At 50.8% G+C, this 18,504-nt stretch overlaps 1 protein-coding gene across 1 annotated transcript; it reads right to left on the bottom strand.

Moving 5' to 3' along the window:
* Positions 1-6,145: 6,145 nt before the first annotated feature.
* Positions 6,146-9,693, bottom strand: LOC139234614 (cholesterol 25-hydroxylase-like protein). The gene is made up of 2 exons (XM_070865301.1): positions 8,907-9,693; positions 6,146-7,442 (listed from the first exon to the last, which is right to left on the bottom strand). The coding sequence occupies exons 1-2, from the start codon at positions 9,691-9,693 to the stop codon at positions 7,378-7,380; spliced, it is 852 nt and encodes a 283-aa protein (XP_070721402.1). The 3' UTR covers positions 6,146-7,377.
* Positions 9,694-18,504: the final 8,811 nt, after the last annotated feature.

Genomic DNA, 18,504 nt, shown 5'->3' with positions numbered 1-18,504 from the left:
TCAGATGTTCCTTGGAGTCATGACCGGTGATCAGATGTCATCTTGGAACATGACGGTTCTGGGAACGGACTTCAGTAGACTTTCCATATTCCTCTGGAATATTACTGCAGCCGAATGAATTCCAAACGGGCACCTGTGGTAAATAAACAGTCCTTTGTGCATGTTAATGCACGTAAGTCTCTTCGACATCTTGACCAACTCCTGCGTCATATAGGCCGACGTCAAGTCCAATTTTGTGAACGATTTCCCTCCGGCTAGTGTCGCAAATAAGTCATCAGCCTTCGGTAATGGATACTGATCTTGTTTCGAAACCCTGTTGATCGTAGCCTTGTAGTTTCCACAGATTCCAACTGTGCCATCACTTTTCAGCACAGGAACAATGGGGCTGGCCCATTCATTAAATTCGACCGGTGATATGATCCTTTCACGCTGGAGTCTGTCCAGTTCAATTTCGACCTTTTCCCTCATCATATACGGCACTGCTCGAGCTTTATGATGGACAGGTCTTGCATCTGAGTCCACATGGCCCGGCTCGAACAGCGAGGGGAACTTGCTCAATACTTGGGCACATGTATCTTCCTCCAATGACACATCTTTATGTCGTTCCAGTCGCATCAGATTTTCTCTAACCAGCTCCTGCCGATCAGTGTTGGGCCATTTCCTGGAACAATCCACAGCGGTAACTCGTGAACTACACCGTTATACGACACATTAATTTGTGCACTGCCAATCACCTTTATCAGTTCTTTGGTGTACGTGCTCAGCTTGGCGTTAACAGGGCTCAGCCTAGGCCTCACAATCTTAGTATCCTACAGTTTATTAAATGCGCTCTCGTTCATGATCGATTGACTCGCCCCGGTGTCCAGTTCCATCGATACCGGTATCCCGTTAAACTTCACATTAATCAAAACTGGTTTACTCTTGGTTATGAAAGAGTACAGTCCATACACTTCCTCCTCTGGCATCTCGGATTGCATATCTGGATCCACGCTAGTCTGACTCTCATCCTCCACGTAGTGTGTCGCAGCTCGCTTGCTCATCTGTGGACACTTGCGCTGGAGATGCCCTACTCTCAGACAGTCTTTGTAACTATATTGCTTAAATCGGCACTGCTGGTGCCGATGATTTCCCCCACAACGCCAACACGGAGAAGTCGGCAGATTTTGGGCAGCCACAGGTTTCGCGAATGCAGCTGGATAGGCCCTGCCATGTGCCGCTCTGCCGAACGCCAAATCAATCGCATTCACAGTACTTGCCGAGGTTCGGTTCTTCACCGCTATTTGCTTTAGACTCCTGTCCGTCGTCATGAATGATTGAGCGATCTGGATGGCCCTTTTTAAATCCAACTCCTCCACCGCCAGAAGTTTGCACAGGATCACCTCGTGGTTGATACCGATAACAAAGAAGTCCCGCAGCACATCTGCCAACAGCGTCCCAAACTTGCACGGTCCCGCTAGACGTCTCAGGTCAGCAACGAATTCTGCCGCGCTCTGGCCCTCCAATCGAACGTGTGTATCAAACCTGTATCTCGAGATAATGATGCCATCGTCTGGCTTGAGGTGCTCCCGTACCAATGTACACAACTCCTCGTACATTTTCTCTGTTGGATCACCAGGCATGAGTAGATTCTTTATCAGACCGTAGATCTTTGAACCGCACACAGTGAGGAACACGGCCCGGTGCCGATCTGTATCGTCGACCCCCTTCATTTTGTTGGCCACAAAATACTGGTTCAAACAGCTCACAAAGTCTGCCCAATCTTCTCCCTCCACGAATCGCTCTAAAAATCCAATCGTGCTCATTTTGCAAACAAAGGTTCTTGCATTCTCATCGCCAAATGTCACGTATGCAATAAAGGTTCAAACTGAGTACTGTTTAACTGAACAAGGTACAACCTTGCTTCTGCTTTATTAGGGCCCAAAGTGTCTGACTCTCAAAATGGCTGGCCTTTTATACCAGAGCAGCACCAAGTGCGTGCTGCTCAGTGGCCTCCAACAATAACACCATCTGGTGGCTACAAACAAAATGTACATACATGACATTCACCACCCTCCGAGTGAAGACATTTCTATCTCGGTTCTTATTGTGAGACTGTGACCCTTGGTTCTGGACTCCCCAGCCCGGGGGGGGGGGGGGGGGGGGGAACACCCTCCCTGCATCTACCCTGTCAATCACTGTAAGAAGTTTGTCTGTTTCAATGAGATCACCTCTCATTCTTCTAAACTCTGGGGAATATAGTCCGAGTCTGCTCAATCTCTCCTCACAGGACAACCTCCCCCTGTAACACACACAGCCCCACTGAGAATGGAACCTACGATCTCCAGCTTCTGAGGCGGGAGCTTTGAGCAGCGAAGCCACTGAAGCAACATTTAATCCGCCTGAAAGGGGCACCGCCCGCGAAGATGTGCTCAGGGCAGGACCGAGGAGGACGGGATGGCAATAACGCCGGATGGGTTTGGGGCAACTTGTCACACGGTAAGTTCGGGGAGTGAGTTAGGACCAGGTGTTTGGGGCCAGGTTCTCCGGCCACCTCCGCGATCCTGATCGGATCAGCCAGAGATTCCCGGACACTGCTGCCCGCAAAACCCGGGGGAAAGTTGTACCGACACTAACAAAAGTGTCTTTTCATTTTCTTAACACTTTTGTTTGTTTGTTATAAAAATATTGGAGTTCGGAAAAGAGGCAATGTGACTGAGTGTCAGGAATCAGCCAATCGGCTGTGGGGGGCGGGGCATCGCTAGGTTGGACATGTCGGGGGACCAATGGCGGGAGTGTGGGGCGGGGTTATTGCAGGTCATGTGATGTAAATCTCCAGGAATACGTCCAACCAGTGACCTCCTCATCTCTGTAACCCCTTCCAGCCCCTCCCTATTTCTGTAACCTCTCCCAGCCCTGACACCTCTCCCTCTCGATACCCTCCTCTAACCCCAACACCCCTCCCTATCCCTGTAACCTCCTCCTGCCTCTATACCTCTCCCTACCTCCTCCAGCCCTTATACCCCTTCCTATCTCTGTAACCCCCCTCCAGCCTGACACCCCTCCCTATCCCTGTAACCTCCTCCAGCCCTACACCCCTCCCTATCCCTGTAACCACCTCCTGCCCCTACACCCCTCCATATCGCTGTAACCCCCACCAGCCTCTACACTCCTCCCTATCTCTGTAACCTCTTCCAGCCCCGACATCTCTCCCTACCTCCTCCAGCCCCTACACCCTTCCCTATCTCTGTAACCCCCTCCAGCCCTTACACCCCTCCCTATCTCTGTAACCTCCTTCAGCCCCTACAACCCTCCCTATCTCTGTAACCCCATCCAACCCCTACACTCCTCCCTATCTCTGTAACCTCCCCAGCCCTACACCCCTCCCACTCCAAAACCTCCAGCCCCTCGCCCCTCCTCATCTCTCTAACCTCCTCCAGCCCCTACACCCATCCCTATCTCTGTAACCCCCTACAGCCCTTACACCCCTCCCTATCTCTGTAACCTATGCCAGCCCATCTCTTTAATCTCCTCCAGCCCCTACACCTATCCCTATCTCTGTAAATCCACCCATGGCCCCTCGCTATCTCTGTAACCTCCTCCAGCCCTTCCCTATCTCTGTAACCTCGTCCAGCTCCTCCCTATCTCTGTAACCCCCTCCAGCCCCTACACCCCTCCCCATCTCTGTAAGCTCCTCCAGCCCTACAACCCTCCCTATCCCTGTAACCTCCTCCAGCCCTACAACCCTCTCTATATCTGTAACCTCCAGCCCCCTACACCCCTCCCTATCTCTGTAACCTCCTTTAGCCCCTACACCCCTCCCTATCGCTGTAACCCCCTCCAACCCCTACACCCCTCCCTATCTCTGCAACCTCCAGCTTCTCACCCTGCCTCATCTCTGTAACCTCCTCCAGCCCCTACACCTCTCCCTCTCTGTGATCTCCTCCAGCCCTACACCCCTCCCTATCCCTGTAACCTCCTCCAGCCCCTACACCACTCCCTATCTCTGTAACCCCCACCATCCCCTAGACCCCTCCCTATCTCTGTAACCTCTCCCAATCCCTACACCCCACCCTATCTCTGTAACCTCCTCCAGCCCCTACATCCCTCCTTATCTCTGTAAGCTCCTCCAGCCCTACACCCCTCATTATTTCTGTAACCTCCTCCAGCCCGTACACCTCTCCCTATCTCTGTAACTTCCTCCAGCCCCAACATTCCTCCCTATCCCTGTAACCTCCTCCAGCCCCTACTCCCCTCCCTATCTTTGTAACCCCCACCAGCCCCTACACCCCTCCCTATCTCTGTAACCTCCAGCCCACTACACCCCCTCCCTATCTCTGTAACCTCCTTCAGCCTCTACAACCCTCCCTATCTCTGTAACCTCCTCCAGCCTTAGACCCCTCACTATCTCTGTAACCCCCTCCAGCCCTTACACCCCTCTCTATCTCTTTAACCTCCGCCAGCCCTTACACCCCTCCCTATCTATGTAACCTCCTCCAGCCCCTACACCCCTCCGTATCTCTGTAAGCTTGTCCAGCCCCTCCCTATCTCTGTAACCCTCTCCAGCCCCTACACATCTCCCCATCCCTGTAACCTCCTCCAGCCTTACACCTCTCCCTATCTCTGTAACTTCCTCCAGCCCTACACCCCTCCCTATCTCTGTCACCTCCTCCAGCCCCTACACCCCTTGCTATCTCTGTAACCCCGTCCAGCCCTATATCTCTCCCTATCTCTCTAACCTCCTCCAGTCCTTCATCCCTCCCTATCTCTGTAACCGTCTCCAGCCCATACACCCCTCCCTATCTCTGTAACCACCTCCAGCCTCTACATCCCTCCCTATCTCTGTAACCTCCTCCAACCTCTACACCCCTCCCTATCTCTGTAACCTCCTCCATTTCTACACCCCTCCCTATCTCTGCAAACTCCTCAATCCCCACAACGCGCCCCGCCCCCCCACCCCCGAGATGTCTGCGCTCCTCTAATTCTTCCCTCTTGAGCATCCCTGATTATAATCGCTCAACCATCAGTGGCCGTGCCTTCTGTTGCCTGGGCCCCAAGCTCTGGAACTTCCTCCCTAAACCTCTCCGCATCTCTACTCTTTCAAGACGCTCCTTAAACCATACCTCTTTGACCAATCTGTTGGTCACCTGCACTAATTTCTACTTAATGCGGCTCGGTATCAAATTTTTATCTCATAATACTCTTGTTAAGTGCCTTGGGATGTTTCACTACATTAAATACAAGTTGTTTTTGTTGCCAGTAACTCTCACCTTGTGTTGTCAGAAACTGGTGATCAACCAATTTGTAAACCGACGACAATCAGTGAGTTATGTTCAACTTCGTGCGGAATCTGCTCCCAACGTGCTCATACCTGAACGGACACCGAGACTTTATTCTTAGTGATGAACCAACCTCCAGTTCATTCAAGTGTCACCATCCCTGTTAATTTGCATTGAGTAGGCTGGTCCCAGATTGCTACCCAGCCTGCTCTCCTGGCCCCAATCCCTCGCTCCATTTTGTGGTGCGCAGACGGGGCCTCGAGTCGTCTCACCGCCCCGCCCCCATTGTCTGCAGAGTCTGGGAGGCCCAGTCACCACTCTCCCCTTTCGAGTCAGGAGGTGGTGGGTTCAAGTCTCACTCCAGAGACGTGAGCACACGGTCCCAGGCTGACACTCCCGCTGAAAGTACCGATGGAGTGCCGGACTGTCAGAGGCGCTGTCTTTCGGATGACATGCTAATCCGTCTGCCTATTCGGGCGTTGGCCCAACCCAACAAAAGCTGCTGGACAGGGTGAAATTAGCCCTATTTTTGAAAATAGCAAGACATTTCGACAGCGCCTCTCATGACCTCAGGCACTCCCAAAGCGCTTTACAGCCAATGACGTATTTTCGAAGTCTTGTCACTGTTGTATTGTGGGAAATGCAGCAGCCAATTTGTGCACAGCAAGCTCCCACAAACAGCAATGAAATAAATGACCGGATCAGCAGTGTTGGTTGAGGGATAAATATTAGCCCCAGGACATCGGGGAGAAGATTCAGCCGAGAGGGCAGACGGGGCCTCAGTCACTGAACCTTACCCTTTCCATTCACACACCTCACTCGATATATTACAATCAGAGCAGATACTCATATTTCAACTCTACCGTCAGTTTTATAAAAACATCCACATTTATTCTTGCATGTCTTAAGCAGCAGTTAACTGATATAAAACGGATAAATTCTCGCATGGTGCAAAGATGAGAGATTGACAGTGAAGGTTCACTGGCCTTGGAGAGTGAGCAGGAGCAGGAAGGAGTCACTGGTATCTCGCTGGTTGATGGCTGGGGCCCAATGCCTGCAGATTCTGCTTGGTTTTACTTCAGTGCCGATCGGCCAAAGCCCGGCTGAGACTTTACTGGATAAGATAGTTCTGCGGCCGGTGTCAGTTCCTCTTTAAATCGCGTCTGCCAGCCTCCCGTGGCACTGCTCCTGCATAAGAGTTAGCAGCTGAAGCGGCAGTGTGTCAAACCAGGTCTTGCCCACTGTGCCCATCCTCCCACCAACGTGGTTTATATGGGCACGGCTTCACGGTCAGTTAGAGGCTAATTTTCACGTCGAGGAGTGAGGTCCAAAGCATTGGGCTGGGCGTATTACTGAGTTTTCCGCTTGTGGCAGAGATTTGATGTCTTGCTCATTCCACATGATGGCTAGTAGCCGAAGTGGGGCTGTGTTAAACCTGCCTTCCCCTCCGAGACCAAACGTGCCCATCCTCGTGGTCAGTTAGAGGCTAATTGCCACGAGGAGGAGTGAGGCAAAGCCAGCATGTGCGGAGCTGGTGACAGGGATGCCCGTTTGTGCCCAGGTTAATTCCATATGGTGAGCCTTGCCCGGCCTGCCCCAGGTGGCACGGCCCTGCTCAAATGTTCGAGGCAGCACCAGTGAGTGATCCTTCCACAGGCGGGGACGGAAACGTGTTGGAGGCAAGTTTGCAATAAGGGTTTCCAACCCTCCAGGATTGCCCTGCAGTCTCCAGGAATTATAGGCTATAATCTCCAGGTCACTGCTGTGAGCAAAAGTCAGGGCGGGGGTTGGGGGGGGGGGGGGGGGAAATCACCGGGGCGGAAAAAATTATGGTTTTTAAATTTTCTTTGGCGAATACGAACAACCAGAGTTGGCAACCCAAGGGCTGGTGGAAGCGATGGTCCCGGGCCTTCCACGGATTACCTGCCGGGGTAACCGGAGAGCTTTGGCCGGGGCATGGGGTCTGTCAGCGCAGTCTCTGATATTTCCGGCGCTCGAAGGCCGTCAAACCAGGCGTGGTGATCAGTTGCCGTGGAAACCCTGGCCAATCAGTAGCGCCGTGGGGCCAGGCCTCCGACCAGCGGGCCCTTCGGTCCCTACCGCTGTTCCACCGCGCTCGGACTCAGCGCCTGGCGACACCGCGGCCACTCCTGCTCCTTTCTGCCGTCTCTCGGTCGTCAGGCTGTCCTGTAGCAAAGAAAGACATGCATTTAAATAGTGCCTCAGGACATCACAAAGCGAATGCAGTACTTGGGGAGTGTAGTCACTGGTGTAATGTGGGAAACGCAGCAAGCTCCCACAAACAGCAATGTGATAATGACAAGATAATCTGTTTTAGTGATGTTGGTTGAGGGATAAATATCGGCCCCAGGACACCGGTTTATCACAAAGGGGACGTTATTATGGACCTAATGCTTTCGGGCATTCTCTGAACCTTGAATACCCCTCTCTCTCTCTCTCTCTCTGTGTCACAGTCTCTCCCTCTCTCTCTCAGTCTGTCAGTCTCTGTCTCTCTCTCTTTCTGTCAGTATCTCTCTCTGTCAGTCTCTCTCTCTCTCTGTCAGTCTCTCTCTCTCTGTCAGTCTCTCTTTCTCAGTTTCTGTCAGCCTCTCTCTCTCTCTCTGTCTGTCAGTCTCTCTGTCAGCCTCTCTCTCTCTGTCTGTCAGTCTCTCTGTCAGTCTCTCTCTATCAGTCTCTCTGTCTGTCTCGCGCTCTCTGTCAGTCTCTCTTTCTCAGTTTCTGTCAGTCTCTCTCTCTCTCTCTCTCTGTCTGTCAGTCTCTCCCTCTCTCTCACTTTCTCTTTCTATCTCTGTCACATTCTCATTTCATTACATGGTACATTTCTCGGTAAGTCCCAGCATGTAAGGAGACAAAGCATCTCTTGCAGTCTCGACACAGAGTAGCCAATGGTGCAATTCATTCAATTATTGCAGTTTGTGTGGTCTACAATGTAATCTGTGAACATCTGCTGTTTCTGTCCACTGAATCCCACTGTATTTGTGTTTAAATCACTCATCCCCTTTCTTCTTCTTCACCGGTCCCTCGTATCAAGGATGACTTGCTTCCATGGTGTTTCAATGAAGGACCAGATATTCCAGATCCCGAACTACATGTTGCAGGGTGGAAGATGCCTGGGCGTGGATTGTTTTAACGTGGGGTGGCTGGCACGGGCTTGACAGAGCCAGGTCTTGGTCAAGTGGCAAGGATTACCCAAGACGACTGGAGACCTGCTCTGCTGCACGGGCCGAGTGCGCACACATATTGCAGTGTGGGCTGGGCCCGTGCTGCCCCTTTACTGATTCACTGACTGATTCCAGCTCTTCTGGCCCTGCAGTCATCTCCGTCATCTCACTGCAGGCGGCAGAGTATTCATGGGGGAAACGCCAGGGTCCGACCCGATCCTGTCCCCTCCACCTCTCGGGCATCAGACGTTGCCCCACGGACAGTCTGTCTGACAGATTGTCCCTTCCCATTGACAGCACTGTCTTGCTTATAAACCCCTGACCCATCCTCACTGGACATCTCTGTCACCAACAATAGTCCCTCCCCACCACCCCCCTCCTCCCCATCATTCCCCCCTCACCCACCATCCCCCCCGACATTCCCCCCTCCCCACCATCAACAATTCAGGATATGAAGATGCACCATTACCTCTTGATGGCTTCCTGTAGGTTCGGAAGAGTTTGTCCCAGTGGGTGAAGTAAGGGGCGAAGTTACATTGAAATTTCTGATGATGCAGTTCATGGTAAGGGGCTCCGCCCAGGAGGCCGAAGGGGACGAGCTTGTGGGTAGCCCAGGGGAGGTCGTAGCCGCAGTGGTCCTCCACCGAGAGCCAGATGTTGAGGAGGAAGAAGGTCATCTCGGTCAGAGGGTGGCAGGTCAGCAGGCAGGGGCTGGCGACGGCCAGGAGCTGCAGGGAGAGGATCTCCCAGACCCCGGCGTATTGGGCGGACAGCGAGAAGGTGCTGCTGTGCTGGTGGTGGAGACTGTGCAGCCGGCGGTAGAGCCAGGGCACTCGGTGGTGCAGCAGGTGCCAGAGGAAGAAAAGCAGGTCAAAGAGCAGGAGGCACAGGGTCACGCCGGTGAGAAGCTGGGGGACGGAGGGAGCCTGCCGTAGCCGGCTCTCCGATCGCAAGCCCCGGCACAACAGGGTGGCCGGGAAGATGAAGAGACTGTGGTTGTAACTGATCCTGGAGAGGCACCTCGTCACAGTGCACGGTTTGATGCTGTAGTGCGGCTTCATCTTGTAACGGTGGAAGAAGGGCCAGCTGGGTCCCATGGCATCGAGCAGCAGGTAGGGGGCGCAGGCCAACAGGTTGGCAGTGAAGGAAAACATCACCGGGAAGAAGGGCGAGGACAGAAGGTCCCGGTGAGAATCCAGCTTGTCCCAAATGGGCTGCAGGAACAGAACTTCCCCACTCTCACAGCTCTCGTTCATGGTGCTGTCGCAGGGACGTCAGCCCATGAAGTAAGACTGAGTGCAGTGATCAGCTTCTCATGGTCTTCCCCGGTCTGTGCTAAGGAATTGAAACCTCGAGCAACACTCCCCTGTAGTGCTCAAAATTCCTGTCTCTTCACACTCATCACTGAGTCATCGAAAAACCCACACCCGCTTTTTATAATTGAAATAAATCCCCTGAAAATGTCCCAATGGCTGGGGACGCCATGGCTGAGGTGGATCGATTTTTGGAGTCGATGGGAATCGAGGGATTTGGAGATCGGGCGGTGAAGTAGAGTTGAGGTGGATGATCAGCCGTGATCTTATTGAATCCAGGGTCCCAAACACTCCTTCCAGGTGAAACAGCGATTTACCTGTACTTCTTTCAATTTACCATACTGTATTCGCTGCTCACGGTGTGGTCTCCTCTACATTGGGGAGACCAAGTGTAGATTGGGTGACCGCTTTGTGGAGCACCTCTGTTCAGTCCGTAAGTGTGACTCTGAGCTTCCGCTCGCCTGTCACTTTAATTTCCTGCCCCCGCTCCCACTCTGACCTCTCTGCCCTCGGACTCCTGCATTGTCCCAATGAAGCTCGAGGAACAGCACCTGATCTTTCGTTTAGGCACTTTACAGGCTTCTGGACTCAACATCCAGTTCAACAATTTCAGAGCATAACCCCTGGCCCATTTTTGCCCCCCCCCCCCGATCTTACGTTTTTTTCCTCTCTATCTCCAATGGCAGATGGTCGTTATTCTGCCATTCAAATCCTATCTAGACTAACCTTTTTCTAACCTCTATCATTACCATTTCAATCTCTCCTGCCTTTCAGCCTATCACAGCCCTTCCCTTTTGTTCTTTCTTTCCCCCCCCCCCCCCCCCGCCCCCTTTCACTGCTCCTGAAGAATCATTTTGAACTTTCGCCAGTTCTGACCAAGGGTCATCGACCTGAAAAGTTCACTGCTTTTCTCTCCACGGGTGCTGCCCGACAGGCTCGCTGGGTCATAGGACCAATCCTGCTCTTGTTTCTTGTTCTTCGTGTGTCGGGCAATGGGGGAGGGGACTGACAGCCTCACTATGAAAGAAAAAATAGAAAGGATATTCTTAAATAAAAATCATAGCTGTTACCAATATAGAGTCAGCTTCAAACTATAGAATGGTCTAAAGGTAAGCTAAATTTATTCCAGGGGTCAGGAGGTGAGACACTGGCCGCAGAATACCCAGCCTCTGACCCGCTCTTGTAGCCACAGTATTTATGTGGCTGGTCCAGTTGAGTTTCTGGTCAATGGCGGCCCACAGGATGCTGATGGTGGGGGATTCAACGATGATAATTCCATTGAATGTTAAGGGGAGGTGGTTAGACTCTCGCCTGTTGGAGATGGTCATTGCCTGGCGTGAATGTTACCTGCCGTTTATCAGCCCAAGCCTGGATGTTGTCCAGGTCTTGCTTTATTCGAGCATGGACTGCTTCATTATCTGAGGAGTTGTGAATGGAACTGAACACTGCAATCATCAGCGAACATCCCCACTTCTGTCCCTATGATGAAGAGAAGGTCATTGATGAAGCAGCTGAAGATGGTTGGGTCTAGGACACTGCCCTGAGGAACTCCTGCAGCGATGTTCTGGGGCTGAGGTGATTGGCCTCCAACCACCACAACCATCTTTCTTGATGCTAGGCAGAACTCCAGCCAGTGGAGAGTTTTACCCGATTCCCATTGACTCCAATTTTACTGGGCTCCTTCGTGCCACACTCGGTCAAAAGCTGCCTTGATGTCAAGGACAGTCACTCTCACATCACCTCTGGAATTCAGCTCCGTTGTCCATGTTTGATAGAAGCTAAACTGGGCATAGGTGAGCAGGTTATTGGTGAGTAACTGGCACTTGATGGCACTGCTGACAACTTCCTCCAGCACTTTGCTGATGATTGAGAGTAGGTCGATAGGACTGTAATTGACCGAGTCCTGTTTGTGGACAGGACACACATGAGCAATTTTCTACATTGTAACTATACTACAACAGCTTGGCCAGGGTGTGGCTAGTTCTGGAGCACAGGTCTTCAGTATTACAGCTGGGATGTTGTTGGAACCCATAACCTTTGCTGTGTCTAGTGGGCTCAGCTATTTCTTAATATCACATGGAGTGACTTGAATTGGCTGAAAACTGGCCTCTGTGATGGTCTGGACCTCAGCAGAAGGCCGAGATGGATCATCAACTCAGCAGTTCTGGCTGAAGATGATTACCAACACTTCAGCTTTGTCTTTTGCACTCGCGTGCTGGGCTCCATCATCGTTGAGGATAGGGATATTCATGGAACCTCCTCCTCCAGTTAGTTGTTTAATTGTCCACCACCATTCACGACTGGATGTGGCAGGACTGCAGAGCTTTGGTCTGATCGGTTGGTTGTGGGATCGCTGAGCTTCTGCTGTTTAGCATGCGTATAGTCCGGTGTTGTAGCATTCAGGTGCGCCTGATGCTGCTCTTGGCATGCTCTTCTGCACTCCTCATTGAACCAGGGTTGGTGCCTTGGCAATGGTAGAGTGAGGGATATGCCGGGCCATGAGGTTACAGATTGTAGTGGAATACAATTCTGCAGCTGCTGCTGCTGCTGCTGATGGCCCACAGAACCTCATGGAGGCATAGTTTTGAGCTGCTAGATGTGTTCGTAATGTTCCCACTTAGCATGGTCTGGGGGTTGAGGGGTCTAGACGAGGGGACATAGATACAAAATTGATTGAAAGAGGTTTCGGGCAGAGAGCGGAGGGTTGAGAGACTGGAATTCACTCCCGGGGTTAATGACTGAAGCAGAGAGTGGGGCAACGATTAGGAACAGGTCAGACAGGTGGTTGAAGGAAAGGGGATAAAGGGGTCTGGGAACATGCGGGTCCACGGGATTGGGATGAGCACCAACACAGCCTGGATGGGTCGAAGGCCTATTTCCGTGCTGTAAATTCTGTGCAATTCAACCCTCTACAGTTTAGTCAGGGGAAAACCAGAAGATACAATCAATTCACTCTGTGAGCTCATTCTCATTTTCTGCTTTTGGTGAAGCATTCTGAAACCAATGTAGCTTTCTAACAAAACACCTACAACTAGGGACCAGTCATAAAATTATAAAAAGACTCATGCAAATCTGAAAGTGTAAAGGTCGGCACGCCTCGTGAGAGCTCCTCGTTCTCTTATCTGAATTTCCTCAAGGTTCCTACTAGTGCTGTGAAGCGCTTTGGGCGTCCTGAGATCCAGAAAAGCATTATATAAATGCTGTGGTACAGAGGGACCTAGGGGGTCCTTGTGCATGAAACACGAACAGTTAGTGCAGGTACAGCAAGTGATCAGGAAGGCAAATGGAATGTTGGCCTTTATTACAAGGGGGATAGAGTATAAAAGCAGAGAAGTCCTGCTACACCTGTAAAGGGTATTGGTGAGGCCACACCTGGAGTACTGCGTACAGTTTTGGTCTCCGTATTTAAGGAAGGATATACTTGCATTAGAGGCTGTTGAGAGAAGGTTCACTCGGTTGATTCCTGAGATGAAGGGGTTGACTTATGAAGAAAGGTTGAGCAGGTTGGGCCTGTACTCATTGGAGTTTAGAAGAGTGACAGGGGATCTTATTAAAACGATAAGATTCTGAGGGGGTTGGACAGGGTAGATGCAGAGAGGATGTTTCCCCTCGTGGGGGAATCTAGAACTAGGGGGGCATAGTTTCAGAATAAGGGGTCGCCCATTTAAAACGGAAATGAGGAGGAATTTCTTCTCTGAGGGTCGTGAATCTGTGGAATTCTCTGCCCCAGAGAGCTGTGGAGGCTGGGTCATTGAATATATTTAAGGTGGAGATAGACAGATTTTTGAACGATAAGGGAGTAAAGGGTTATGGGGAACGGGCAGGGAAGTGGAGCTGAGGCCAAGGTCGGATCAGCCATGATCTTATTAAATGGCGGAGCAGGCTCGAGGGGCCAGATGGCCGACTCCTGCTCCTATTTCTTATGTTCTTATATAAATGCAAGTCCTTCATTCTTTCCGACTGTGACTTAAAAAGGTGAAAAGTCTGAAAGTGGTTCCTTTATGCTTTTTCACCTGAAGGCCGAAGCCTGCCGCATTATGGCTGCTCCTCCCGCCCAGCTCCACCCACTCTCTGCCCTCTCCGACTGCTTCACATCTGCAATGCCCCGCAGTTAACAACACATTTCATTTTACGTCATAAGATTCAAGATAGTTGACAGATGAGGGAGGCCATTCAGCCCACCTTGGTCTATCCATCAGTGAAGACCCTACACTCCCTCCATTGCAGCATCCGATCGTTCCTTAAATGAATCTAAGGTTTAGTCTCCATTCTATCGGAGTCCAAGTGTTGATCACTCTGTGTGCGCGAAGAATGCCCTGACATCAGTCTGAAATTCAGCTTTTTCTAGTTTGAATCTGTGCCCTCTTTAATTTGGAGGAGGTTACAGCAATAGGGAGGGGTGAGGGGGCTGGAAGAGGTTAGAGATAGGGAGGGGTGTGGGGCTGGAGGAGGTTACAGAGATAGAGAGGTGTGTAGGGGCTGGAGGAGGTTACAGAGATAGGGAGGAGTGTAGGGGCTGGAGGAGGTTACAGAGATAGGGAGGGGCGTAGGGGCCGGAGGAAGTTACAGATATAGGGAGGGGTGTAGGGTCTGGAGGAGGTTACAGAGATAGGGAGGGGTGTAGGGTCTGGAGGAGGTTACAGAAATAGGGAGGGGTGTAGGGGCTGGAGGAGGTTACAGAGATAGGGAGGGGTGTAGAGGCTGGAGGAGATTACAGAGATAGGGAGGGATGTAGGGGGCTGGAGGAGGTTACAGAGATAGGGAGGGGTGTAGGGGGCTGGAGGAGGTTACAGAGATAGGGAGAAGTATAGGGGGCTGGAGGAGGTTACAGAGATAGAGAGGGGTGTAGGGGCTGGAGGAGGTTACAGAGATAGGGAGGGGTGTGGGGGCTGGAGGAGGTTACAGAGATAGGGAGAAGTATAGGGGGCTGGCGGAGGTTACAGAGATAGAGAGGGGTGTAGGGGCTGGAGGAGGTTACAGAGATAGGGAGGGGTGTGGGGGCTGGAGGAGGTTACAGAGATAGGGAGGGGTGGGCCTAGAACAATGCCTTGAGGAACTCCTGCAGCGACAGGTCCGTGCTGGTGTTTATGCTCCACACGAGCCTCCTCCCACCCCTCATCTCACCCGATCAGCATCTTGTTGCACTTTCACAATTTAAAATAATAATTACCCTTCCATTCTGTTTTTTTTTAAACCTCTCTGACACTTCCTTTCCTGATTGAAAAGCCCGAGTCTCTCTCGCGAGTCTTTGCCCATAACGTGGACCCTGATGCTGAAGTTCAGCCTCCCCTAGAACCTGGAAAACCATTTGGGCGTGACCCCCCACCAGCTCCTGATCAGAACGTTCTCCTGCAAGTAACTTGCTCTCACACTGTTTCTGTGCCACAAAGAAACCAGAAGGGGAACAAAACTACTTGTGGGTTAAACTAAAACCCAACGGTATTTAATACATGGCAAAAATCTTAGCTCTGCACCCATTTCCTGACAGCTTTCTCCATTTTAAATTCCTTTGTCGACATTTAAGTGAATTTACACACTTTAATGACAGCCTCCTTGCGGCCCACCGTGACGTGACCTTAGCTCTTAGAGCACAACAAATGTCGTCCCATAGGACACCCAACTTATCGTTACATCGACCTCCCGGTGACAGTCGCAATCCACGCAAGTCGAACGGTCCTCTCCGAAGAAAACTACATGTGGGCCCAGCCATACGAACATCGAAGGCAGCTCACCTTCAAAATGCGAATATCTCCAAAGGTTACTCAAGGAACACAGCGTCGATGTTCTGGTGCTTCAAGAAACAGACGTTGAACATATCCAACACAGCGTCGATGTTCTGGTGCTTCAAGAAACAGACGTTGAACATATCCACCAGTTTGATACAAGAGAACGGATCACAGGTTTTGACCTAATCCCATTCAATTACCATCCCAATTATGGCCTGGTGTGCTCTGTTAAACAACGCATTGAAGATTGCACTGAACTGGAACATACCAGTGTTGTCGGAGTTTTCACTACAGCAATACTGTAGGAGAGCCAACAATCTCCAATGTCTACAAACCAGCATTTGTACAGTGACCTGACCCACTGCTCCCCCCAGTCAACATCCATCCATCCACCTCAGAGACTTTAACAGCCACCACACAATGTCGGGCTATACAGACGCCAACTATTATGGAGAAGCTATTGTACAGTGGGCTTCACTGGGGAATAAATTCCTCCTTTTTGATGCCAAAGATTGAGGTACGCTTCATTCGCCAAGGTGGCAGAGAGATTATAACCCAGACCAATGTTTCCTCTCAAAGGAAACCCAATCACCGCCTCCAGAACCGTTCTTGGCGACTTCACCAATAGTCAACACAGACCCTCAATTATCAACGTTGGCATCGAAAGTCCTGTCATTACATCAACACCGGAACCACGATGGAACTTTAAAAAAGCAGACTGGGAAACCTATCAGTTGACACCAATATCAGGTGGATTCTGCCAACCACAAATGCCTTGATCAGAATTATAGGAATTATTAAAGCTGTCGCAAAACGCAGTATACCTCAGGGATAAGATACATATTCCATATTGGACAGAAGAAAGTGAGGCTCTCTACCAGGAGTATTCGCTGAACGAGAACCCAGCCAGTCACCGCACAGTGCTGGAGTCCTTGAATTCGGCGAGATGTGAAAGGTGGAGGAGCCTTGTGGAGAAGTCTAACTTCACCCACTCCAGCAGGAAAGCATGGACCCTGCTCCCTCAACATCGCGGGGCAGACCCCGCCTATAAACACAGGGCGACCATCGGATTGGACACCATTGCATCCCACTTGATACAAGCATCAAAGGTTCCGGTGGACAAAGAATTTCATCGGCAGATGAAGCGGCAGCTTTCGACAAGTTTGGCGGCAGCACCGAGATCGTCAACGATGTCTGATCGACAACCAAGTCTGGAAAAGGTGCTGGCCCAGATGGTGGTTACCCTGAATTCTTAAAAGCACCTGGGACCAAAGCGAAGAGTTGGTTGACTACCTTCCTGAGGTATTGGCAACTGGTAAAATTCCACCACTTGGAGGGAGACGAAAATAACTGCCCTCCAGAAGCAGGGGAAGAATGCTTGTGAAGCCTCCAGCTACCGCCCGATCTCCTTACTTCGTGCTGGTTATAAAATGCTGGAGAGGCTACTACTCCACAGACTAGCCCCCATCATCGAGCCAACCATCCCTAAGGAGCAAGCAACCAAGTGGTAGCTTTAACAGTGCACATTGAAGCAGGCTTCCAGCGACAGCTCAATGTTATGTATGTAAACACTACCAATGTGTAAGACTTGCCACCAGGGGGCGCACCTATGGGAGACCCAAGGGTCACCTGCACACCCTGGGTAAGCAGGTATAAAAGGCAGCCTACCATGCTGTCTCCTCACTCTGGAGTTACAATAAAGAGACCAAGGTCACAACAGTTTGAACTTAAGATGTACAGTCTTGTGGAGTTATTTCAAACGTAACATTCAAGACCGCGTAGCACTCATGGATCTGTCCTCAACGTGATACAGTATGGAAGCATGGACTGTTTTTCAAGCTCTCCACTATTTCACCCTGCAGAACAACGATCCATCTCCTCAACTCTATGCTTAGCTACTGACGCTTCCGTGTGTACTCTAGCACCCAGAAGTGCAGATATAGGAAATTGAACAACGGACTCCCAAAGGGTTCTGTCCTGGCATCTGTGTTATTCAACGTTTACACCAGTGATCTTCCCGAAACATAGAAAATAGGTGCAGGAGTAGGCCATTCGGCCCTTCGAGCCTGCACCGCCATTCAATATGATCATGCAACTTCAGTACCCCATTCCTGCTTTCTTTCTATACCCCTTGATCCCTTTAGCCGTAACGGCCACATCTAACTCCCTTTTGAATATTTCTAACGAACTGCCCTCAACAACTTTCTGTGGTAGAGAATTCCACAGGTTCATAATTCTCTGAGTGAAGAAGTTTCTCCTCATCTCGGTCCTAAATGTCTTACCCCTTATCCTTAGACTGTGACCCCTGGTTCTGGACTTCCCCAACATCGGGAACATTCTTCCTGCATCTAACCTATCCAATCCCGTCAGAATTGTATATGTTTCTATGAGATCCCCTCTCATTCATATAAGCCTAGTCAATTCAGTTTTTCTTCATATGTCAGTCCTGCCATCCTGGGAATCAATCTGGTGAACCTTCGCTGCACTCCCTCAATAGCAAGCATGTCCTTCCTCAGATTAGGAGACCAAAACTGTACACAATATTCAAGGTGTGGTCTCACTAAAGCCCTGTACAACTGCAGTAAGACCTTCCTGCTCCTATACTCAAATCCTCTCGCTATGAAGGCCAACATGTCATTTGCCTTCTTCACCGCCTGCTGTACCTGCATGCCAACTTTCAATGACTGATGTACCATGACACCCAGGTCTCGTTGCACCTCCCCTTTTCCTAATCTGTCACCATTCAGATAATATTCTGCCTTCCTGTTTTTGCCATCAATGTGGATAACCTCACATTTATCTACATTATACTGCATCAGCCATGCATTTGCCCACTCACCTAACCTGTCCAAGTCACCCTGCAGCCTCTTAGTATCCTCCTCACAGCTCACACTGCCACCCAGCTTAGTGTCATCTGCAACCTTGGAGATATTACATTCAATTCCTTTGTCTAAATCATTAATGTATATTGTAAATAGCTGGGGTCCCTGAATTGAACCTTGCGGTACCCCACTCGTCACTGCCTGCC

Source organism: Pristiophorus japonicus, chromosome 22, assembly GCF_044704955.1.
Source record: "Pristiophorus japonicus isolate sPriJap1 chromosome 22, sPriJap1.hap1, whole genome shotgun sequence".
NCBI classification, from domain to species: domain Eukaryota; kingdom Metazoa; phylum Chordata; class Chondrichthyes; family Pristiophoridae; genus Pristiophorus; species Pristiophorus japonicus.
The sequence above is the reverse complement of the archived record's forward strand: the minus strand, read 5'-3'. Positions and strand labels throughout refer to the sequence as shown.

Coding starts and splice junctions, on each gene's coding strand:
- LOC139234614 (XM_070865301.1), bottom strand. CDS start 9,693: ATGAACGAGAGCTGTGAGAGTGGGGAAGTTCTGTTCCTGCAGCCCATT. Junction 7,443..8,906: donor CTACAGGAAGCCATCAAGAG/GTAATGGTGCAT, acceptor TCTTTGCTACAG/GACAGCCTGACGACCGAGAG.